Below are 25,313 nucleotides of genomic sequence, written 5' to 3' on the forward strand. Positions count from 1 at the left end.
TACATTGTACAATTTTTATTTCAATTACAGCCGTGCTATCATCAAAAATTCTGATTTGCTCTCCACTACTCCATGGAGCAATGTCCTGTTCAATGATTTCTGGGGCACACCTTTGACTCACAGTGGGAGCCATAAATCGTACAGACCTCTGTGTGTTGCGACATTCAGAATTAATCACTACTGTGATGGCTTAAATCCATTTGGGTATCATCTGGTAAATGTTCTACTGCACAGTGTTGTTTGCTGGTTTGTGGTGATTTTATCATACACACTTCTTCATGCACATTTTCCAAGTTTAATAGGAGGGCTTTTGTTTGCTGTACATTCAATTCATACAGGTACGATAATTTCTTGCCTTTATTTTGCTAATCGGTACCTTCAGTTTACCTACAAAGAAAGATAATTTATTCAAATAGGCTGTTAAAAATAGACTTATGATAGTGCTAGCCATTTTTCACTCACAGTGAAGTTTATCTTAAAGTTTGTCTACATAGATGTACTTTAATTAAAATGCAGCATCTTCTCTAGTGAGGAAACTGGGAAAGTCCTTTAAATAGTAATGAATATAAAAGACAATAGTCTGATGTATTTTATGGGAATTACTGTATCCTTCAATAGACAAGTATTAATTACCACACAAAACTTTAAAAGGATGGCTAAAAATCAATATAATTATATATTTGTTTTGGCTTTTATCGAATTTAAGACTAGTATAATTAGCTTTACATAATAAATTATTATGTACTGATCAATAATTTATATTTAGCAATTTTTCATTACATCATTATGATAGTACTTGCATGTTGTATTACATGTCTGTATCAAACTCACCCTTAGCTTTTCTGTAACTTTCTCTTTGTTTTGACATCAGAGGCTGTGACAGGAGTTGTTGGAAGAGCGGACATACAAGCTTGTCTCTTTTTTATTTTATCTTTACTGGCCTACATCAGATCGCCTGACGAGGCATCTTCAAGGGATTCACTTCTTGGCTGGAGGAAGACCAAGTGGACCTGGATATTGTTATGTTTTGTTTTTAGTGTTGCAAGCATGTTGAGCAAAGAACAAGGTATCACTGTCCTGGGAACTTGTGCTGTGTATGAGATCATTGTCATCTTAAGCAGAGGGAGGAAATACTGTCTTTCTGGAGAACTGACACAGGCAAGTGTAGTTACTGTACTTACAGTATCTTCATTGATATCAACCCTTTTGCCTCTGTTAGGGGTTCCCTGTTGACAATTACATGTAAAAATAATTATATTAGTCTGCCTAAGACAGAATATAATATCATGTATAAAGAGGCCCTCTTAGTCAAGGGGTTGAACTTCATAAATTACAATATTGCATTTATTTAATGTTTCAAAGACCTTTTGCAATGCAATATACATGTAGATAAGGTTTAATTTGAAAGCTGCCATATTTAGGTACATTCTTACATGATGATGTAGATAATTGTGGATTGCTAAGCTTGATTATAAGTTTAAGATGTTGCTGGTGCAAGTCATGATTACGGTTTGTATAAACCCAGACATTAATAAGCTTAATTGTCATAGTTATTAAATAATAATCATGGTTGATACACAGTCACAGCTTTCAACATAGAAGCCTGCTACCACCGGAGCTCTGGAGGCTGTGGGTCATCAAGTCACCAGCTACATGTACTTGGTGACCGTGTACAACTTTTTTGAAAACAAACCTCTTAAAAATAATGTTGACAGCGCTCGTACCCACTCAGTAGTGCAAAAAATGTTCAAAATTTGCCTACACTATTGTCTTGAGAATTTGTGTATAAACCATATTGTGTTCTTCCTCTTGAGTGTGTTTGTGATCAGTCATGATCAAAACACTTTACGCCATTTCCCCGTCGGCTTCTTAGCAAAGATGGCTGCCAAGCAGGGCCAGACTGAATTGTTTGCATTTTTTCCTAAGAAATCACTTGACGTTGTAGTACAATATGAAAGACAGTGAGACATCCGCAATGACATGAGAGTCAACATGCAAGCCACGCTGTTGTTGAAAGCTAACTGTTTTAAATGGGTGCTTAGACCTTTAGAAAAACTGTTTATCAGCAGTGCTATGTGAAATGGGCGCTTAGACTATTTAATAAATTAAATGCGAGACGCGCATGGCTAATGCTGGCTCGCCGTTTGTAACACCCAAATCATGTTCTGGAACAAGTATTTTGAATAATTTTTTACTTATTGTACTGAACAATGCTTTAATAACTCTTAATAAATTGAAGTGAAGGTCTTGTAAAAATTAGAATTGCTGTTCCTTTTGTTCATAAATATTTTGTCATTACCTTTAGCTAATTTTGATGCCTGAGAAAGTTATTTCCAAGCTTCTAGATTACAAAAATTTCTGGCGGAGTATGCCCCTAGACCCCCATATTGAGTGACACCGACACAGCCATGCACCTTCTCTCATATAGGTAGACACCTATTCAAAATTTTATTGAAAGCCCTGCACAGTACATATACAAAATACTTTGATGTTACAGTAATGAAAAATTAATAATGGTACACACTGTACATTTAGATATAGTCTGTGAATAAAATTATTGACCTCAATCACATAGACTAGTACAATTAAAAAATTACCTTCAGTTGACAGAACCCCAATACAACCAATGTCTGATAATCTTCAAATTATCGCTTTTAAGTGGATTTACATGTAGTATAAACTTTTCAGTTGTGAAAGACACAGTGACTGTTTATGTTATAAATTGTCTAATTTGCTGTTTTGTTTGTCTAGGCTTTTCAGAAAGGAAGTGGCTTACGTCTCCTCTCAGTATTCTGCACTGGAATTGTGGTTTTGCTGTTCCGATTCTCCATTATGGGAAAGCAAGCACCGGATTTTTCTCCATCTGACAATCCGTCTGCAAATTCTGAGAACTTAGTGACACGACTTTTGACCTTCTTGTATTTACCAGCATTTAATTTCTGGCTCCTGCTATGTCCAAAAACTTTGAGTTTTGATTGGTCCATGGATGCGATACCCCTGGTAGAATCATTACTTGATGTACGCGTTGTGATCATTTTCTTGTTTTACGGATTTATTGCCACTTTGGGATTTCGCTGTTTCTTTGGATGTATTTGTTTTGTTCCAAGCACAGAAGGGCCTGCTGAGGGAGAAAAAATTAATAAATCGCCTCTATCTGCAATGAATAGTAAAGAAATGTTTTCAAAGAATGGGAAGAAATTGTTGTTAAAGTGCACGAATGGTTCACTTGTCTATAAAAACAACAATTTGCCAATGAGAATTTTCAATCATAAAAGTTCTGTTCGTGCTGCACTTGTAGCACTTGGAATTTCAACACTATCCTTTCTACCAGCAAGCAACTTATTTTTCTATGTTGGTTTCGTGGTGGCAGAGAGAATTTTGTACATTCCTAGTGTAGGATATTGTTTGTTGATTGCCGTTGGTGTAGATGTCATCTGGCATGCTTGTAATAAGTGGCAGAAGAAGGTGTTGAGTGCCATGTTATTGTTTGTCATGGTGTTACTTTGTGCAAGAACTGTCATGAGGAACTGGGACTGGCAGAATGAGGAAACTCTGTACAGGTAAAGTACATTACTTTTAATTGAGATAATTCTTTTTGTGGATCTATTTTTTTGCAGTGACGTGAGTAGCCAGTGGACTGCTATTAGACTGTGTTTATTTTAAATTGCTGAAGATCTAATTGCATTTGGAAGACTTGTTGGGTGTTTATCACTTTTAATTATCAATTATTGAAAGTTTACTGGTGAGTAATAATGGAGCTGTACCCTGAAAAAAAGTATATTTATTACTATTAATATTAATTATTATTTATATTACAGGTGTATTAATAATCAACTATAAGCAATTCTTAATATGGATAATAATACATTATTAGTTAGTAAATACTTAATAATAGTTACATGTATAATTAATTATTGTAAATTAATTATTGTAAAGAAGAATAATATTATACACTCAGTCAAAATATACACACTTAAGAAAAAATGCAATTATGACAGTTGGATATCAGTGCAGTTAAGCAATGACCTCAAGCAGTTGGGAAGAAAGCCTGGAAAAAAAGTTTAGCCGTGTTCAAGCACGGGTTTTTTTTTGGAGGGTTTCTTCATTAATTACAGTAACTGCTATTAAAGGTAATAAAGTTAGTTAATGCAAGCAAGAAATGCAGGCTACATTAGGGTAGGCCAGCTGACCACCATAGAAATATTTGCAAAAATGAACCTCTTTGATAGCTGCATTGCCAGCCTGGCTGTCCTGAAAAATAGTGGTTATCATGACAACCTAGTACATGTATCTGGGGTAGTTGGGTTTCACATTATTGTTTATACTCATCATACATTGTAGTAGTTACATCCCATACTCTCTTGCTTTTGTCAGATCCGGTATCCCTGTAAATGCTGCTAAAGGTGAGAACGTTGAACTTACAGCTCTTGCGCACTGTATAATTAATAAATAAATTCACTGAAAGTTTTTTTCCTAAATTTTTGTAAAATGAATTATTTAATATACATGTGAAGTGCTTGTAGAGCATTTCAAAATGCTATAAAGTACTGGGAAAAATATTAATCAAAAACCACATTTTTGTCCTTTTTGAATTTTGAATGCTACTTGATTAAAAAAAAGAAGTTTTTGTTACTACTGTAACAGTATTTGATTCAAAGATGCAGTCTACAAGGTTATTTACTAAAACCTCGTCTCTTGATCTGTACTGTGAGCTAAGTGCTTATAGTTACAGTGAGTGGCCCTTGAACTCCATTAATAAGAGGTGTTTACTTTTAATACTGTCGACAGCATTGTCAAACTTAGGGAATGCACTGAACTCACAAAAAAGAACAAAAGAAGCAGAAGAGGCCTACAGGAAAGCTCTCTCGTATCGCTCCAATATGGCTGACACCCATTACAACCTGTAAGTCTTTAATGTCTTGTTTTTAATATTGCTTTAATTTGTAATACTAATAGTTTTGGATGAGGTTGGACTTTAGTTTTAAAATTTTCTTTCATGTACAGGGGGATTCTCTTAGCTGAGGAAAAACGCTACAGTGAAGCAGTCCGAAGTTACAAAAACGCCATTCATTTTAGACCAAGATTAGCTGGTTAGTATTAATCTGAATGTTTGAGTTATTACCACAATTTTGTTTCACGATTTCTACTGACCCATTGTCGCCTTGGCTCCCTTAAATCCCTTGTCCCCTGGGAGTGTCATCTATAAATCAACTTGGGGTGCCCTTAGGAGTGAATAGGTTGATAAAAGGATTTAATATAAAAGCCTTAAGTCTTAAAATGGAATTTATTAGCACCCTATAAATTAGTTACCTGTATTGTCACATTGTCGCATTGTTGCTTTAATTAATTTGTTTCCCTCATGCCTGCCTTTGCTTTCACTTTTGTCCCACCCACCCAACTTCTTTTGAGGGCAAGAAATGGCAAGTGTACTTAGAACTTATTTCCAGTGTAAAGATCTAGTGTGACAGATGCCGAGGTTGACCTGTGGCTAGGTTGCCATGGTTACCTCTTGCCACATTCAACAACAACAAATGTGCTGCACTTTTACGCAGTATGTATGTATGTTTTCTTTGCAAATGGGCCATTTACATCTTAGTTAACACTTCACACAAATCAAAATCTAGTGACTGATCTTTCCAAAAGACCAATTAAGATTGCCACTGTACTTGCAAAATTTTCAATGTCACTTGCAACCTGATTCCTGTAGCATGACGCAAATTGTATCTGGTGCAAGGCTGATAACTGTTAATTAATTAAGCAGTACTGTATATTAAAGATTGTTGGGTGATTTTACAATGTTTTTAATTTTATCTTAGCTGCTCATCTGAATTTAGGCATTGTCTTGTCTGACATGGGGCATCAAGAACAAGCTGTTAAGGTCTGGAAAATTCTGAAATTTGTAAAATGACAATATGCTGTGATGTTAAACAAGACATTCTGGGTATTAAAATCTCTAGTATGATTTAAATTTAATTTTAATTAGTGTATACTAGTTAAAGGTCAGTTTAGGTGCAAGATGTCTCATTTAATATTTTTCCTGACATATCTTTCAGGGCTTGAAATTGCGACTCACTGGTCGCCAATGTGACCAAAAATTGAGTGCTGCCGACTAGATTTTCAGAACTGGTCGGCAACTGGCGAATCACGTTTTGTCTGACAACCCAGGATAAACAGCAGACAACTTTTGTATTTGAATCTTTATATGATGACAACTTTTGTATTTGAATCTTTATATGATGAAATCGTTCGGAACTGGCAGCGACTCACCTTCTTTCCCCATTAAAATAATGTATAAATACTACAAGAAAATCGGTTTCTCACTGTTAATTAATAGCACAAATGTACTTCGATACTTCAATCACCGCGTTTGCTAGGCACCATATTGTTTCAGCGGCTTCATGGGATCCTGGGCGCACTTAAACACCGTATGCTTCTTGCCAGTTACATGAGTTTTGCTCCTGGAAGACGAAGATTCAGCAAGAAGGTTAATTGAAAATTTAAATCCATCGTCAGTTTGCGAGTGCTGAAAACGTAGATTTTAGCCATATTACCAAAGGGCCTCCTTGGAACTAGCTTGATATTGATAATATATTGATAATGAACCTGGACATCACATAAAGAGTTTGAAATTTGCATGGAACCTTCAAAAAGCACCCTGGACCCTTAACGTAAAGTGGATTGCAGAACTTGTCCCCTCTGTTAGAAAGCGGACTCCTGAAACATTGACTGCACAAGGTGATTAATAAATGGAGATAAATATCGGTAGAGAAGTATGTTAAGAAACCAAGTTCCTCAGGTTCTTGAGGGTACTGAAACCGTCACTGTAAAAGCAAGGTGACACATGCTAACACCAACCCGGTGTGGACAACACATCACGCATGCGCACAACCATTTCACCCGGTCAATTAGCAGCCATGGCCAGCTGTTTCTACCTTTTTGGCCTAATCACCATGGCGTAGCTAACATACCAAGCTGATGTGTTTAGTACCCCTTTAAGTGCCAGCCTCACATGCCATACATGTGGTAAGATGGGTTGGGAACAGCCAAACTGTTCTCCCACGGCAAGCGTGTGGGAAGGTGGATCACATTAAGAGTGTGTCATGCAATTAAAAACATGCGTGATGTATTGGCCACACCAGGTTGGTGTTAGCGTGTGTCACCTTGTTTTTATTGTTACTGAAACCGTAAACGAGCCGCTCCTTTTCTCGGTCGGAGACTGGTACGAGCATTGCGGTTGTGTGAGGGCCTAGGCCGACGGAGCAATTGTAGTATTGGGTTTACTCACGATAAAGGTACCGTAAGTTGTTTGCTACGCAAGCTGTAGCAGAATAAAGAACTACGTTTTGAAGAGATGAAAAGCAAGGATAAAGGACCTATGTATAATTTTTCTTGCATGCAAATTTGGCGACCAAAATCTATGATCTGGCGACCAAATTTTCCCCATTATAGTCGCCAGCTGGCACCTGAACAAAAAATTTAATTTCAAGCCCTGTAGATCTTTGTAAATGATTTGGACCCAGGAGTCATATAATTAAGGACGGTGCCTACTTTTGTTAAATTTGTGCATACGTTTTGCACATCTCCAGATACTCGGATTTCCTATCGCCGATGCTTACTACTACAAGGATATTTTTGCGCGGTTTAAAACTATCCGGAGAAAGTAGATCTTAGTAAGTACTCTTGGTATCCAAAAAGAAAATTGGGGGTAACCATGCATTTTTAAGAGATGATTAAGCTTCAATTTGAGAAAGAACGCCATACATTGCTTTGTATTTTGAAGCTTTTTCCAAATAGTATTCATGAATTATCTTTGAAAAATGCGTGGTTACCCACAATGTTCTTTTTGGATTTCAATAACACTTGTTAAGATCTACATTTTCTGCATAATCACACACCGGGGCAAAAATATCTTTAATTAGTAGGCACCGTCCTTAAGTAAAGTACGATCGTCCAGGTGAGTGTAGTCCTGAGAAGGACTGTTTGAAATGACATTGACTGACGTTTCGACAACCTGAGCGGAAGTCATCTTCACACTGATCATCAACACACTGATTTACTCTCACAGTACTGCCCAACGTATTCTACGATACACGTACCTTAGACCTATAGACGAATCGAAACGCATGCACCTATCACTGTTTAATCTTCACAGCCAATTACATCTTAGCTCAACTGACAGTTGACCAATAACGTCACGAATAAGCTGACCAATGATATCTACGGCCGGAGTTATAGTATCTACTGACGTTACACAAATCACTTGACTCTGAAGATGACTTCTGCTCAGGTTGTTGAGACGTCAGTCAATGTCATCTTAAACAGTCCTTCTCTGGACTACACTCACCCAGACGATTGTACTTTATTTAATGACATCTCTTTGTCTGCCCTACATGTATATAATGGACTTTACTACCATGATCCAATGTAGAATACAACAGTTTGTAAATTAAAGAATAAGCATTTTCCTTATTTGTTATCCAATCCATATTGTTCACTTCAATTGCTGACTTGTAAATCTGGCTTTATCTAATATAGTATTTAACATTTTTACTCAATTTTAGGTTCTAAGGAATGCCTCAACCATCAGTGGGCATGGCTTGAAGGATCCCAAACATCACGCACACTCTAGTAAGTAATAAACTTAAATTGGTGAAACTAACGTAAGTAATTAACCACTGTTCAGATTTGTGAGGTATTATGTTTCAAGCATTAGCCCTTTTTTCAGAGCTTTGTCGACCTACATGTAAGGTTCAAGATGTCACTGCACAGATCTTTCATATGGTGTTTAAATTATGTATATTTATATATTTATATTATTATTATTATAATTATTATTATTATTATATAATTATATACTCAACAAAATATTAGGTTTCTGCAGAGATCTCCGTAAGCCCCTGCGACCGGCGATAATTGCCGGCTAGTTGTCCTGGCTGCGCCGGCTATACTCAAATCCAAATAAGATAAATAAAGAAATAGTTTGTTTTGCATCCAACGGCAACTTACTTTCCCATGGGTAAATACATTCGGAAAAAAATAAAGTTTACCTTAAAGAGCCAAGTGTCCAAAAATGTTTTTGACCGAATAAATTTGAAAGTTCCGTTGAGAATTTCGGCACGCTTGAATCGATCGAACATTCAGCAAACAAAACAGGCTCAGATTGCGAGGCAGTGGTTACCGACGAAAAGCACTCCATATAAGACAACATACTCTGTATTCCAACACGTGCAAAATGGCAGGAAAGTGGCATCGTGGACTTGCTGAGATGTGGCAGGTACCCTCCCCCCCCCTCCTCCTCACACCAGAGGCGCATGGAAGGCACTTGCGCGTGTTTATAAATTCCTCTGCCGGCTCCATTTTATTCTCCTTCTACTCCAAAATTTAGGGAGAACCCTGTTTCTGATTGGTCAATGGCAGATGCATAAATTATAAGTTATATCAGTGCAATACGGAAGTTGCTATGGAAACAACGAGATAGATTAATTTTGTTGAGTATACAATAAATAAAAAAAATCAATGAACTTGATCATGCATTTCGTGACTTATGGTCCCTCGTGATGTTTCAAGAGTGCTCAAACTGAACTTCTCTACAGGGTGTGGTGCCTATACATTTCGAAATGCACTGGCCTTCCTACGATTTCCTATACTTATAGTATAGTATATATTATTATGTATATTTTAAATTATTATTATCTTATATTATGTATATCTTATAATTTTATGTATTTCACTATTATATTAAATTACATATGACTTGTACAGAACTGTATGTACCCTTATCAACAAAGTTTCACTTCCCACCAATAGAGCACCACAGTTTCTTTAGAAAGTAACGAATTCATAACCCTTTATACATTTGTAATAATAACACAACCCATCATTGAGCCTGGGTTCGATTCCCAGACTCGGCATCATGTGTGGGTTGAGTTTGTTGGTTCGATCTTTACTCTGCACCAACAGGTTTTTCTCCGGGTACTCTGGTTTTCCCCTCTCCACAAAAACCAATTTCATTTGATTTGAGTTAATGTCAGTACTATAGTGCTAAATCCATTGACACTTCGATAAAGTTGTTATAATTATTATTTTATTATTATTACTCTGTAAGTAAAGGAACTTTATTTAAGTGCCTAGTATTCTTAGTGCTGCAGCAATAATAATTGGGAACACTGTAAACTGAAATCAACAAATTATCGTCAAATGTTGGTTTTTGAGGAGTAGGGAAAATTGGAGTACCCATGCAGAGAAAAACCTCTCGGAACAGAGGAGAGAACCAACAAACTCAATGCACAGTCATACTGTATGATGCCAAGTCTGGGAATCGAACACAGGCCACATTCATTTGGTGGGAGGCAAGTGCTCTCACAACTACGCCAGCCCTGCATCCAGTAACAGACCAGGAGAGTTTTATAAAAACTTTTGACCACATTTCTTTGTAATAATTCTATCACATGCAGTTGTATCCATTAAGTACAACCTTGGTCGAATCTTGGCTCAAATGGGAAGACTAGAGGTCAGTACTCAACATTATTATTACCAGTAGATCCTAATTAAATGACAGATAATTTATATATTTTCTTATTTTATTGGGAATTGCACAGTACAAATGTCTCTTCAAAATTCTTCATGAAATAACTGAAGTCTAGCAAAGAATAAGCCAAGTCTTTCGTATAAAACACTTCTGAGAGCCACCACAATCATAATGAGCAATACTTTAATAGCTTTTAAAACTGTTGAGTGTTCTCGATAATTGGGGCTGGGTAGACATGATGCGAACACATGGGTAATTGGATCAGATTTGTTATTGAGCCAGTTTTTGCGTGGCTCACTTCCCTTGCCAACATTTTCACCCAGACGATTTTAGATAGGGATTATTATTTATACCTTATTATTAACCAAGGTGTCGTTGCTTTACTTTTTTTGAGAACAGAATACTTTGCAAACTTTCAGAGCCTTTGGGGGGCTCCTGTTTTTGCCTGGGGCGTTATAATATCGATATCCCATTTAACTTTTTTACTATGCTTACATAATCATCATAATGGGCATTTATTTTACACGGTATAAGTATAGTAATAAAATTATTAATGTTTTAACATGAAGCTATAAGAGACTACTTGGATGCAGTGGAAACTAGACCTTCTCATTATGAACCTCACAGTTTGTTCAACCTGATGGGTAATTAAGTTATGAATTTAATGACGTGTTAATTACTGTATACAAGAAGAATAAAATACAAAGTTATTGTCAAAGGAGCTGACTGTTAATTAAGGCAAAAAGTGTTTAATTAAAAGGTTGCCTATGTTGGTTGTCCATTCATGCAAACCTTTGAATTTTCGTGATGTCTGTGTTCATAGATGAGAGTAAAATAATTTATGTTATCACAGTGAGAAATGTGAAAGGGAGCATCATAAGATTCAACATTAACTTCAGTTTGTTCTTGGAATCTCCAGGGGAGGCTTACTCTGCAGCCGGATATCAAGAAGAAGCTGAACAATGGTACAAGGAGTCATTGAAGAGCAAACCAGATCACTTGCCTGCTCATCTCACATATGCCAAGCATCTTAATAAAGTTGTATGTACATGTATTGTGCACACTAGTGATTCTTGCTTCAGTTGAGTTTAGTACAAAATGAACAGTGTTATATCCTCTTAACCTTTAGAACAAAGTGCCTATTCTCTCATATACATTTTGTTTTGGCACCAACAAGGTGAATCTGTTCAGAACTTGGGAATTGTTACCTAAAGTGATGATTATTTTATTTCCAGGAGTACCCAACGAACACTTTTTCTGAATTCATCTGTTATTGACTTACACGATATGTGGGCATCGATTAAGACATTTTTGGTTAATATTTAACTACCCTGGGAAATAAATATCCGCTCTTCAGAGCCAGCTAGCAGGAGATTATTTTCCGAGGCCGCCAGCCAACAGCCATTATTTTGAGGCCTTTTCCCAGCCAGGAAGGTAAACATTTTGCTGCGGGCGCCAGCCAGCTGCATTTATCATGTTGAAACCCATCCCAGCCAGCGATAGTTATTGGAAATTTTCGTTTTGCCGGTAAATAATGCTCTTTCATACTGTTTTTTAAAATTACTATTTCTAATAACGCTTTGTGCTATAAAACCCCTGAGATAGGCAACAGAGAAACTGAACAGACACAGAAATAGAGAAACTGAACAGACGAACATCGCGAAGCGAAGTACCACGTGGTCTTCAATGGCGGTCAAGTTTTATTTTGCTCTCGTTTTTCCACTTCTGTTTGCCACCCTTTTTCATTCTTGGTAAAAGGAAGGAACGGACACGTCTTGTTCCAGTTTGCTGTGAATCTGAATTTTCTCTAAGGAAAGATCGATTCCAAAAATTTCTCGATGCTGGTGTATGTTTGCCAAGTTCATAGCGTTCACTGGAATCAAAGCTTGGGGTGATCGCTCAAAACAAAATTGGCATCCGGTTGGCGGCCGCCTCTAAAAGCGTACGCGATATGGGGGCGTGAAAATAAACAGACCTGCAGTCCAAACTACAAGCGCGGATCTTTAGTTGACAAACGTTTATCAGTTTGAAGTGGTAAAATGTTTTGCCAAACTGAAAAGGTTTACGGTTGAAACTAAGGCTTACCTCCCTCCGGAATTATAATTAATTACGAACATTAAAAAATGGTTTCATAGTATCAACTCTGCTTGACATGACCGGGCGGAAAAGCGGCAAAAGCGCCCACTTTATCTTAAAAGGAAACGCCAGTCTCCTTGGCTCGCAAGGTACCAAGCTTGAAACGTACAAAGTAACAGGGAAAATTTACAAACACAAAATTTACGAACATATGTGAATTGCTACTATTTAAGTGACATTGTAAAATAAACGAGAGATTCTAAAATATCCAAACTATCATTCAGGTCTTAACCAATAAAAAAGTATACAGTTTTGCACAGCTTGACATGTATCTGTCATAAAGTGAAATAAAACTGCTGTAACTCGTAACTGGCCATTGCTTCTGAAGGAATTTCGTATCACAACCAAATGGTTAAACCCTGTGAAATCATCAACTTAGCCTGATTATTTTGAAGGCAGAATTCAGACAAGAGGCACATTTGCGTTTGCGTTTGCACCAGTGTTTTTACGGGAAAAAAGAGAGACGCGGCTTGTTTAAAGAAATTTAAACGAAACTAATTTAGTTCTTGACGTTACAAATTTTCTCATTAAATATTTCTTTGTACGCTTACTATTCCTCAGTGATTTCCTCTTCTGTTGCTTTGCAAATGCACGGTTACATGTACATATTCAGGCAAGCGAAGTTCGAGCATTTTTTTTTGCTATCTTAGATCTCAGTGATAGTCAGGTTAGTGTTGAATCGATATTGGAGATGTTATAAGCGGCTCAATCGAAGTGAAAAAATGCATGCATTTAGAGAAAATTGTCCTTTTCAGTTATACCTCTACTAACTATGACACAAAAGGTGATTAAACAGGGAGTAATCATATTTGCAGCTGCAGCGACACTGGAAAAAAACAGTTGCGTTGTACTTTGAACCATCCCCAGCGTACAATAAAATACCATGATCGTAACAATAAAAAAAATGGAACAATTCTACTTACCCGTTCACTGACAAAATACTTAAATAAACTGCCACCATGGTCCTTAGTTGATGAATGAGAATAAGGAGAAAGAGTGAGATCGACTACTACCGCGGTGCGCAGCCATTTATGGATGAATAAGAATCGATTTTTTACCCGGGATATCTATCTGCCAGATCTGCGCGTGGCTTAAAGAACGAGCAATATATTCTGGAGAGGTTGTTCTCAATTTCGAAGTTTTTGTTAATTCACATTAGGGTTTGGGTAGTTGTACGAAAAACCATGGAGCGTGGTAGCAGAATTTTAACCAACTCCATTCCCAACGTCTCTCTTTCTTATCTTAAAGTGCCGGTGGCAGAACTTTGACAAAACCCCGAAAGGTAAACCGGTACTTATTCAAGAAACGATGGCGATTTGTTTAAGGAGACACAACGATAGGTAATTCAATATACAAAAATACAAAATTTAAACATTAACAGTTCCATGCCAAATTTTAGCCCACGTTACCTTTCTCGTTTTGTGTCCTTGATGTTGTCCAAAACGGCGGTAGCCTAAAATCCTTTTGGTAAACACTGAATTGAATTGCAAAGGACGGAATTAATATCAAATTCTGCGATCATTCCATAAGGCCTTTTCCACAATCTGATCAAAATAAATACTACGAAACATCCTGCTTCCCCGCTAGCAGAGGTCTCTCACGGCGAGGCAAAAATGGGAAGCGCCCGCCTCTTTGAAGGAGATCATTGCGTGACGAAATCTTGATTGATAGAAGCCAGAAACTAAAAGGAAATTTTCTATCGTTCCTCTGTCCAATCAATTACATGCTTGAGCTAAAAGAACTTTACGCCAGTGGACAAAGTGAACAATGTCTTAGCCAGGAAAAGAATCTGAGCTTTATATAGCCAGCCAGGAAAAACGTTTTTCATGTCTCAGTGAGCCAGAAGCGGTTTGTGTCAAAGACCAGCCAGCTCACTCTTGAAATTTTTTTTCAGCCAGCCAGCTCGAAAACAGCCTGCAGAGCGGTTTCGTTGGATACTCCTGTATTTCGTTCTCATGACCTTTATCTTTGATTAACTCTTGATCAGTGATCAGTTTAAACACTCTGAGGGGTTACATTACTGTGGTACATGTATGTCAGCCTCATTTGCAGAGCAGAATTACCTGGCAATGAACAAGAAGCTATACACATAGTTTCCCTATGGGACAGTTTGCAATAATTTTTGATTCATTAACAGCAGATTTAATATTAAAGTAATTGTAACGAAATGTAACATATAAGATCAAAGAATAAGCAATTTTGACTGACTTGTGGCAACCAGAAATGGACTCTCCTTCAGTTATTCATTAATTTTGAATTGTTTGGGCTCCATGTTTGAAGTACATGATTGTAAATAGAAGTTTGACAAATTATACAGTACAGTGTAGCTGCGAGTCCTGTTCAGAGTCAGCAACGTAGGTGATATATTTTTTTTCTGTATTAAAGGCAGACTCTGTAAAAACAATTTGTTTCATGATCATTCTTGCAACTGGTTTCGGCTTGGTCTTGGAACACAGGGCTGCTATTTTTTGTGAACTTTAACTTAACTGGGAGAAAAAGATGACAGATTGTTACAATCTTTACAGTAAAGCCTAAATTTATCACCAAAACCGATATAAGAGGCCAGGGTAAGTTCTGACAAGCGACATGGCCTAAAAAGTAGCGACTGCACGTAAGGTGAAATCGCGACAAAACACAACCTTTCTTTAAATTTCCTTTAATTTCCGCGACAGCAACATAAAACTTTGACAAAGCACCAACACAAGACCTTTTAATACAAGGTGCATTTACATGCTTTAATTTACAGTATGTGTTGGTTTTCCTGGTCGTTGGACAATATTATTAAAGGAGATTGATCTTAAAATGTGACTTGTTCATTAAAAGGAGTGGGAGCTAATACGAAGCATTTATGTGTCTAAGTCAAAAAGAATTCTGTTTGGAGAATAAAATTGTTGTCACAAACATGCCGAAGGCGTGAATTTTTCTGTCAAGGACGGGACTGCTGAACGGGAAACCGAAAATTTAAAACACCACATAAATACACGAACACCAGTTTAATGACGACCACGAATATTAAACTTGACAAAATGGACGACTGATACTTGTGGGCTGAAACTACGAAAGAACCAAACAAGGTGTTGTATAAGCTGAAAGCGGTGGTGAAATAGACAAAACGGAAAAACAATAGGAGACCGGCGATTGCAAAATGACTACTTCTAGAAAACTGCTAAATAGCGATCGTTTTAAAACTGCTTGTAGCGAGATAGCTTCCAAAAGCGGAAAGAGACAGAGAGAGCAACTTGAAACTAGAATTACGACTTTTATAGACTAATACGTTATGCAAAGGAAAGCGACATTAAGCAGTTAATGAAACAAAAGCAAAGCAAACTAATGATAAGGCGAACGGTAACACTAAAGGACAAGCATGTACTAATAAAAAGGTGATAAGTAACACTAAAAGACAAGAACTAAAAAAGATGTTATTGAGCTTTACAAAAAAACAACTGATTCAACACTTAGATCCTACACATGTATTACTTAATAAATTGGGATAACGGAATGCAAAATGTACATTTATCAAATACATGTACATATTAAAGATCTATTGTATATTTATTGCAGGGAAAAGTTTCAGAGGCAGAAATCTGGTTCAAAAAAGCACAAGTGTTAGATGAAAGTGATCCTGCATCCTGGACTCATTATGGTATGTATTCAATTGTTTATTATTCCGCAAAATAAGAGACGGTAATAGACCGTAGTGCTCCGGTTCGACCGGTTTAGATCAGAGCAAATACGAACGAAACGGCAGTTTTTCAATGAAAGAAATTGTTTTCAACGCGATACGAAGCATGAGAATTTAGCTTGTCGTCACTGGTCTCTCGTCACTTCGTTTATACAATCAAATAAAGGACATTTGGCTGTCTTTCTGTGCTGTTTTACATGGTTCACAAGCGCCCTGAAGGACAGATGATGCATTTTTTTAGAAACACTTTGACCAGATAAAATTGAATCAAAATATAAACACCTTTTTGGAGTGGAATTTAATAAATCTCTTATTCGATGGTTTAACATAGAATACTCGCGGACATTTTGCTCATTGCTCGTATTTTTCTCGGCGCGGAAAAATACTACGCAACTTGCAAAATATCCGCACGTATTATATGTTAAACCGTCGAATAAGATGTATGTATTTGAAGGGCGGGTTATAGACGAAAGATTGAAGTGATCGTTACACTTATCAGGACAATTTAAGGATGTTGCCTACTATTGTTATTGCGCATACGTTCTGCGCATCTCGAGATACTCGGATTTCCTATGGGTGGTGCTTATTACTCAATACAGGGATATTTTTGTGCGGTTCAAAACTATGCGGAGAAAGCAGAGCTTAGCAAGTTCTCTTGGAATCCAAAAAGAAAATTGGGGGTAACCATGCAGTTTTCAGAGATAATTTAGCTTCAATTTGGAAAAGAACGCCATGCATTGCTTTGCATTTTAAAGCTTTTCCCAAAATATTGTTGATTAATTGTCTTCGAAAAATGCGTGGTTACCCCCAGTTTTCTTTTTGGATTTCCATAACACTTGTTACGATCTGCTTTTCCCACATATTCAGTTAACTGCGCAAAAATACTTTTGAATTAGTAGGTACCATCCTTAAAGGGGCTATGTCACGCGAAAATGATGTAATTTCACGACACCCAAAATGCCCAAAAGGTAGAATGAAACATTGCAATAACCACCTAAAACTGTTTAATAAGATATAAGAAATACAACAAAAGGAATGAAAAGCATGGATGGACACAAATGGTCAAGATAGAAACGGATTGCATTTGAAAAAAGTCGGCCCGACGCTTTTCAAATTTATGGCAAATCGCCTGGATAAGGTGTCGTTTTTGGTCAGAATCATCTTGTTTGTGATGTAACGATAGTTTTATCAGTAAAGGAATTCCACGTTACCATTTTTTAGTTTTTAAACTTGTGATTAACTACATGTAAAGATTTCCCCGAAACACCTGAAATAACGTGACATAGCTCCTTTAAGCATTGTCTCAGTATCGACACCTGAAATTTCAGTCGGCTTCATTAGTTATTACTTTCCGTAATGAGGAAAAGTTCCTTATGAGCTCATTTGATTTATGAATTTTAAGTACTAACTTATACTTAGACTAATAATGATAGTGTCCCAAGTGGTAAAACACCTTTGTTTTTATTTGAAAATTTCAGGCCAGTTTTTGTTCGATCAGAAAAGAGTCATAGAGGCAGCTGCCATGTTTTCAAAAGCCATGGAGTTAGCTCCTGGTGACTTTGAGATTGCTTTTACTGCTGCAGGCCATCTAAGGTAAGTCACCCAAATAATATCACAAATACACAATGTATTTATAAGTTGAGTAATTACGTTTTATCATAAAGTTGTAAATTATAATAATATTATTTAAATTTTGTTCTGCTTGACGTGATACATTTTTAACTCTTACTTTCTACTGTTTTGCTTTGAATTCCTCATAATTTGGACCACTTAAAAAATTTAATGTTTGATGCTTTTGAGTGTTCTGGTACATTGTATGTACATAGAGGATGTCTCTTGACATTCTTTTAAAAGTGTGTTTTCTTACTTTAGGGAAATTGGTGAGAACCAAAAGGCTGAGGATTGCTACAAGAAAGCAGCTCAGTTGAACCCACAGGTAACACATTTTTGTCAAGCAATAATAATATTTGTTTATTTTCATCTACTCTTAGTCCAAATTGGAAATTAATGAAACTATTATATAAAAAGAATTATTTTATGGTGTATGTACCTGTGAGAATAAATAACAAATAATTTATTCACAATTCAAGATTATTTACAAAATGCAATTGATGAAATTAATGTACGAAATTTCATAAAAGTTCAAAATTATATATAATGCAAAAGCATTTAGCTTGAAAGTTGCCCAAGAACTTTAAATGCCCGCGGTGGCGACGTTTATTTTGCAGTCTAAGGAGTGTTCTATCTTGCTGTGAAAAGGCGTTCGTGAACCTCTCACGCATGTGTGTGCCGATCTTAGAAGTTCGAAAGAGATTTGTGTCCTGAGCCATGCGATAACAGTGTTATACGGCTCGGTGTCCTTCTGAGCTATCTTATCTGCAAGATGCTTCAGGAAACGCTGACACTCATCTCCCATTCCGCCATTGGTTCCAAACACTAAAGGTGTGAATGAACCCATCTCTACATCTAGCACCCGCTGCAGGTACTTGCGTTTCTTCTCGTCCTCTTGCTCCTTGAATACTTCAGATGTTGTCGTGTTATGGTAACACTTGGAGTTAACATGCGTAACTCCTCTTGACCAGAAACCTCCCGCCTTGATGTCTAATCTTGCCTCAGAGCATTTGACAGCACTTCTCAAATGTAGACGCTCGTTGTCGAGGGGTGGAAGGCGTGGTTCGATTTCCACATTGTTGCAGACCTAATTATTGATGAATGCCGTTAATAAATTACGGACACCATCATTTCTCTGCGATACAAAGCCCCCTTTTTACATGAGAGAACATGGCCTTCAGTAAATTTATCCCCACACACGCATAGACTTGGTAGATCGACTAGATGCAAATTATACCGTAAGCGTAGCGAGTCTCTGAACTCCTGCTTATTCAGGGCTAAGCGCTAATCTGAGAGAGGCATCGCATTCAACCATGAACTTGCGCTCCACTCCTGCATTATGACCAGCACAAACTTGTATGCGACCTGCCGCTTCTTTTATTTCCTCCTTTAAGAAACCGCTGACCGCTTTTCCCACTATTCGCCTCAGGACCTCTTCAACACCGATTGGTCTTAATCCAGGGTTCTTATCGAGCGGCATGAGCCTGCAAGATGTAAAGGCTTCGAGTAAAGATGGATGGTACGATTTCTTAAGCAGATTTCTTGTGAACACGGCTATCTCTTCTCTTAGAATTTTACCCTCAGTCTTACAGTTCTTAGAGCACAGGATTCTCCTATAAAGCTCCGACTCCATTCCCGATGGCCCTGCTGAGCCCTTGGTTTTGCTTGCTTCGATCTTCGTCTATGAGATCATACACGTTTGGTGGAATATAATCAACTGGGCACCATCAATCTTTAGCTCACCAATAGTGACGTCACAGTAATGTTAGCTAGTTTCTGTTCCTCCTATTTCTATGAGCGGCCATTTCAGAAACGTTTTCGTGAGTCCGTGCAACAATGATGAGAGAATGATCATCTTACAACAATGTAGTTGCTGATTGGCTATGAATGAAAAGACATCTCAAATATCAGAGTCCAAGCAGGATTTAAACCTACCACCTGCTTAACACCAGACGGATGCTTTCTACCATCGAGCTATTAGAACTCTTAGGGAGCTACATGCAACTAGGTCGCTTATCAGGTCCTCTATAGACAAACTGTCCCTCACCATGTTGTGTACTAGTTAATGGTGTAACAGTGTGCTGTTGTGAGAACGATGATGATCTAGTTGCTTGGTAACAGGTGAAAAGACATCTATTATAATTATAGGCAGGAGGCCAAACATTCACAACATTTCAATGTAACATATCTTGCAACATTGTTGCATGATGTCGCGACACATGTTGAACGGGCTGGCAAAACATGCAACATTTTCAACACAACATTCAATGTTTATGTGCCCTAGGCCCTGGTGCACAACAAGTGGACCTAGCATGCATGCCCTAGTGCAACAATGTTGCGTGAACGTGACCAAACAAGTACAACATCAATGATGCAACATCCAAAATGTTGCCCGAAAATTTTGACCATTTTCAAATTTGATCCAACAAGTTGCAACATATCGCAACAGGGTGGCCAAACATGTGCAACATGTTGTGCCCAACAATGTTGCAGGATGTTGCGTTGAAATGTTGCGAACATTTGGACAGCCCTTTAATAACACCGGTCATTTATACTCTTCCTGTTGAGCTACAGTGTACTGTTTAGCTAGAACTCTCAGAGCACTAACTACTGTAGGCCTCTTATCATGATTATTTCTTTATAGACAAAGTGTCCCACTGGGTAGTGGGCTCTACAATGTTGTGCTCCTCAAAGTTCTGCTGAAAAAATTACTATCCATTAGATAACTCAGATGCTTTTGATAATAGAAAGGTTTAGCATAGCGTTGCAACAAAATATTAATAGTAAACCTCAGCATTTTACCCAAAATCAAATAAGCTCATTTCATTTATTTTAGCTCACATCGTGCCAGTGTTTTGTAGGCAGAATCTGTAGAATCACTCAGGCTGGTTGAATCTTGGATTTGGTTCTGTTAACAATAATATTGTGAAATGCTGCATATCCTTCCGACAGCATTTAAGCCAGTCCAAGAGAGGACAAGTTATAAATGAAAAAGTCTCAGTAACGTTTCGATTCCCAAAATGTATAGGACAAGACACAATATCAAAGGCTTTTTAAAATCTACTAACCTAAGGCTACTGCTACCACAAAGCCTGAACTCACTTCCTAATCCTCCTTGTTTCTGCAGGGTATCAATAATAATTCGGTTGAGTATCCAGAGCAGTATGCCCATGCACTATCTGTCTTTCACTAAATTTTCTTTGCAGATATAATTTATGATGGAATCTAAGATTTTACTTGAGATACTGAGCAGTCTGTAGCAATATTCAGTCCATTACATACTCCTGTGGGTCACTCTTGGGAGTGCCCTCTGCAAGGGTTAAACAAGTAACAGTTTCCTTTGCTTTTTAAAATCACGATTTCTGTAAAATTGCAGAATCCTGCTGCTCACATGAATCTTGGAGCCATGTTGCATGTGCAGGGAAAACTGGATGAAGCAGAGAAGAGCTATATAAGAGCACTGGAGCTGAGACCAGGAGACACATTGACTGAGGAAAATCTTGGTAAACTGAGGTCTTTAAAAGCAAGGAACAAAAGGACCATGATTCACCAGAGTTAGTTTTTTTGAACTGTAACACAAGGCAGTCAGTCGGAAAGCCCTACGTTTGGTAAAGTACGCAGTGCAGCCAGGTATAAAGCACCTGAAAGGCATTTTAATGGAAACTGCAACATCGTAGCCCAGGCTTAAAGCCACTATAAGAAGGTAGCACTTTCTTCAGGAAACCGACTATTTTTGGTAAGGCTGTACATGGGATAAAAAAGACATTAGATGATGCATTCTTCCATACAAGATAAAGGAGAAAGGATGGAAAATCTGAATTATTTATTTACCTAATCTTGGGGTCAGTTCCAACATTTTCCTGAAGTACAATGTGCTTGATCAGGTGTCCACACTGGAACACTTGATTTTCTCGCTTCTGTTCTAATCTGTTCAAGATTACTAATAATAGCATTCATATCATTCAGAATAACATTAAGGAATTTCAAGCAGCTATAACAAGAACTTTCACTGAAACATTCACTTTTTGTGGGTCATAAATTCTCATACATCACTTTTTTGTACCTGTAGACTAAGTTATTAATTTTTTCTGCAATTGATGAAATTTTATTTGCAGAACTGGGATGGCATCAGCCTTAAGATGTACATTTGGCAATTGGCATGCATTAGGTTCCTTTCCTAATTTTGCCCATAATGACAGAAACTTTTAAAGGAGTGGAGGGTGGAAAGTGCAGGTTGCAGCTCATTGTTTTACCATAACAGAAACAACCCAAACCTTTACAAAAATGCTAACCGTAGGCTTAAACATTATCTAAAACATAGTGTTTAGGCCTAATGTTTGCATTGTTAAAGGTTTTGTTTCAGCTATGGTGAAACAATGACCTGCAAGCCTAACCTGCAGTTTACACTCTCCAGGTCGAGTAAAATTGTCTGGGCTGAGACATGAGACAGAGTATAATTTATTAAGGTAGCTTACTACAGTGTTCCGAAGAAAAAGACCAAGATGTTGAATCTGTGAATTAAAGCAACAGGATGTCTCTTTGGAAGTGCTAGTCACTGCAATTGATGTAATTTTACCTAACAAATAAATGAAAATCATTGAAAAATGCTAAATATAGTGACTGAGCTCCTGGAGGGGGAAGGACTAGACATTTCAAAGGTTTTTTTTTTCTCAAAAACTAGCTGTATGACCCCTCCTTAAAATTTCAGGATTTCCTTAGTGAGAAAAAATAATCATGTGTAAAAATGAATACTTAAATCTGTCAGGTTTTTCGCAAATGACAAAAGCGCGGTTTTTGGACTATTTTGATCATAACTGAAAAACTGATAGATCCTTGAAAAAAATGTTGACGGTTTTCGTCTTTATATTGTTTGCTAATTCCCAAAATTTTGAACCTGGTCGTACGGCTAGGTTTTGGAAAAAGGCTTTTGAAATGTCTAGTTTCCAGTCCCCTGTCCTGGAGCTCGGTCACTATATTAGCATTTTCCGCTGATTTGCATTTATTTGTTAGGTAAAATTACATTTCATCAATTGCAGTGACTAACACTTCAGAAGAAACATCGTGTTGCTTTAATTTCACATATTTCAAAATTTTGATCTTTTTCTTCGGAAAACGGTAGGGAGCCACCTTAAGTCCTGAATCCCAGTTGTCAATGGGTTAATTACAGGTTAACGCACTCGGCGAGTGAATTACCGGGATTTACCTGCACGAGTTCACTAACAATGAACGACAAAATTTCAATACCGCACGAGGCCGCCGAGTGCGGTATTGAAAATTTCGAGTTCATTGTTAGTGAACGAGTGCAGGTAAATTCCGATAATTCAAGAGCAACGAGTGCGTTAACATTTTTATTATTCAAATTGAATACACTGCACAAAGAAACACTACACTGAAACAACTATATACTAGGTAAACCAGACAACTAGCGTGAATGAAAAATTTAAAATTCGCAACCTTACCTTTCAAAACAGATATTCCCCAAGCAGTTGCTTTCTTGGTGTTTTTAGGAACTGCATCATCAATGAGGGAATCGATGTCTGCTTCGGACAAATCGTCAAACTTCGAGTCGCCCGAAGCCACGGTGTAAAGACAGTGGTGTATTGAATTTACACCACGGCTATTACACCACGATAATGACGTCAAGGCGGTTGTTTCGTTAACTCAGTGTCACGTGGCACAAATCAACCAATCAGAAAATCAGAATTCGTACAGTGTATGAAATTTGAATAATAATTAACATTATTTTCTCGTTTTTTGTGTGTGATTTGCATTATCAACTTCAAGTTGAAATAGCTATTATTTTTTTAGTTTCATACGTGGATTTTGTCCATGTGGTGGGTTATTGAGCTTTTTGGGCTTCCTCAGGAGTAGGGGGATGAAACATTTACAGGAATAAATAATTAGTTTGTGGAAAACTAAAAGTAAATTCAAAAGAGTAAAATGGAACTCTCTATTTAGTTATTACAGTCACTTGTGTAGAGATTATGTTCTTAGACTGTTAGAGTTCTTAGAAATTATTTTTTTGTAGAAACCTTTATAATTTCATAGAAATATTGATAGGGTTCAAAAGGTTCTTTGAGGAAAAATAGTCTTATTTAAATGTTAAGATAAGCAGAATTACAAGATCTGATTTATTTATTTTACTTTTATAGCGAGAATAGGATGTTTATTTTGATTCATCTGCCGTTTATTTAAATTATTTATTAAGCATGATCCCATGCATGCACACCTAGAAACACATCCACCACAGCAATTTTTAATTTCAATGATAGAGTAAATGACAAGCAAAACTGCAATAAAATACAACTTAACAGAGAGAAAGTGGGTAAATGTGTTTTTGTTAACTTAAAGACAAAATTGTAAGGAAGAGATAATCAAAGCCATCTTTTTCCAGACTGTACTCAGTCGTTCAAGAGTGGAGAATGAGATCCAGTTGGGAAGAGCTCTATAGGCCCTGGGTAACTTTGGTTTTGATAGCACTACTACATGACTGGATTGCGATGAGAACGAAGAAGACCTGATAATAGTGCATTTATGTAGGGCCATACAGGGTAATTCACATACACTGTACGAGTTTCTTTTCCCCCTCAATGACCGAACAAAGCTATGGAATGAGCAAAGCTTTGAGAAGAAGTAGATAGCCTTTAGCACGAAAGTGTTGTAATAACGCATGAGAAGGACAGTAAACAGCCCCTTGATTGGATGAAATGGCCTTAAATGCAAAAACCTTCCAAAGTTCAGTTACTGTTAGATTTGAAGCAAAGTCTTCTTGTGGGCATAAATCCTGGTAATGACAGGAGCAGACAATAAAAGGCAAAGTGATACATCTGCATCAAGACTGAGGCAAGGGCAGTTTCACTGTTTCACTGAGGTTTTTTTTTAAAGCGAAATGTGCAAAATTAGGTTACCGTTGGCTGTAAGATTTTGTTTGCATCTACATCGCCTATGCAACATGAACAAAGACTCAACCAAAAGAATTCTTCGCTCTTTTAATCTGCATTTGCATATATCACAAACACCTCCTTAACTAAATGTCTGTAACATGCCTAGCGTCTTTAGGCACTTAGAAGGTTTTCGATTTTTAATGAAATGCCTTGACCTCCAGACAGAGTGAGGATTGTCCATTCCCCAGGTACCGTACAGTTACTAACTACTAATACTACAACCGTTATGCGAATCATAATGGATGCCAGTCAGTCTGTGAATGCGTTACCACAATAATTAAGCCAAAAGCCAATTTAAAAAAGGAACAAATACCAACTGAAGGCAGTTAATTTCCTACATTTAAGTTTACTCATGGGTCAACTTCAAATTGCATCTATTCGAGCAATTTGTCAGACAACGTTTGGCCAAATT

The 25,313-nt window shown here is 37.3% G+C and overlaps 2 protein-coding genes across 4 annotated transcripts in view; one reads left to right on the forward strand and one right to left on the reverse strand.

The window, feature by feature from the left end:
• The window catches only part of LOC138042258 (homeobox protein not2-like), a 20,033-nt gene extending 19,062 nt beyond the window's left edge, over positions 1-971 (reverse strand). For all 3 annotated transcript variants that reach the window (XM_068888083.1, XM_068888085.1, XM_068888084.1), the window contains exon 1: positions 832-971. The gene's annotated coding sequence lies outside the window, so the exon portion shown is untranslated. The remainder of the gene's footprint in view (positions 1-831) is intronic.
• The window catches only part of LOC138042257 (protein O-mannosyl-transferase tmtc2-like), a 26,718-nt gene extending 4,258 nt beyond the window's left edge, over positions 1-22,460 (forward strand). The window contains exons 2-16 of the mRNA XM_068888082.1: positions 31-338; positions 872-1,158; positions 2,752-3,560; positions 4,375-4,403; positions 4,789-4,903; positions 5,005-5,090; positions 5,817-5,878; positions 8,562-8,628; positions 10,455-10,514; positions 11,098-11,172; positions 11,448-11,569; positions 16,226-16,307; positions 17,825-17,939; positions 18,219-18,282; positions 21,334-22,460. Of these exons, the coding sequence (XP_068744183.1) occupies positions 31-338; positions 872-1,158; positions 2,752-3,560; positions 4,375-4,403; positions 4,789-4,903; positions 5,005-5,090; positions 5,817-5,878; positions 8,562-8,628; positions 10,455-10,514; positions 11,098-11,172; positions 11,448-11,569; positions 16,226-16,307; positions 17,825-17,939; positions 18,219-18,282; positions 21,334-21,516 (2,464 nt within the window). The 3' untranslated portion in view covers positions 21,517-22,460. The remainder of the gene's footprint in view (positions 1-30; positions 339-871; positions 1,159-2,751; positions 3,561-4,374; positions 4,404-4,788; positions 4,904-5,004; positions 5,091-5,816; positions 5,879-8,561; positions 8,629-10,454; positions 10,515-11,097; positions 11,173-11,447; positions 11,570-16,225; positions 16,308-17,824; positions 17,940-18,218; positions 18,283-21,333) is intronic.
• The last annotated feature ends 2,853 nt before the right edge of the window (positions 22,461-25,313 follow it).

Source organism: Montipora capricornis, chromosome 3 (genome assembly GCF_036669925.1).
Source record: "Montipora capricornis isolate CH-2021 chromosome 3, ASM3666992v2, whole genome shotgun sequence".
Lineage (NCBI taxonomy): Eukaryota > Metazoa > Cnidaria > Anthozoa > Scleractinia > Acroporidae > Montipora > Montipora capricornis.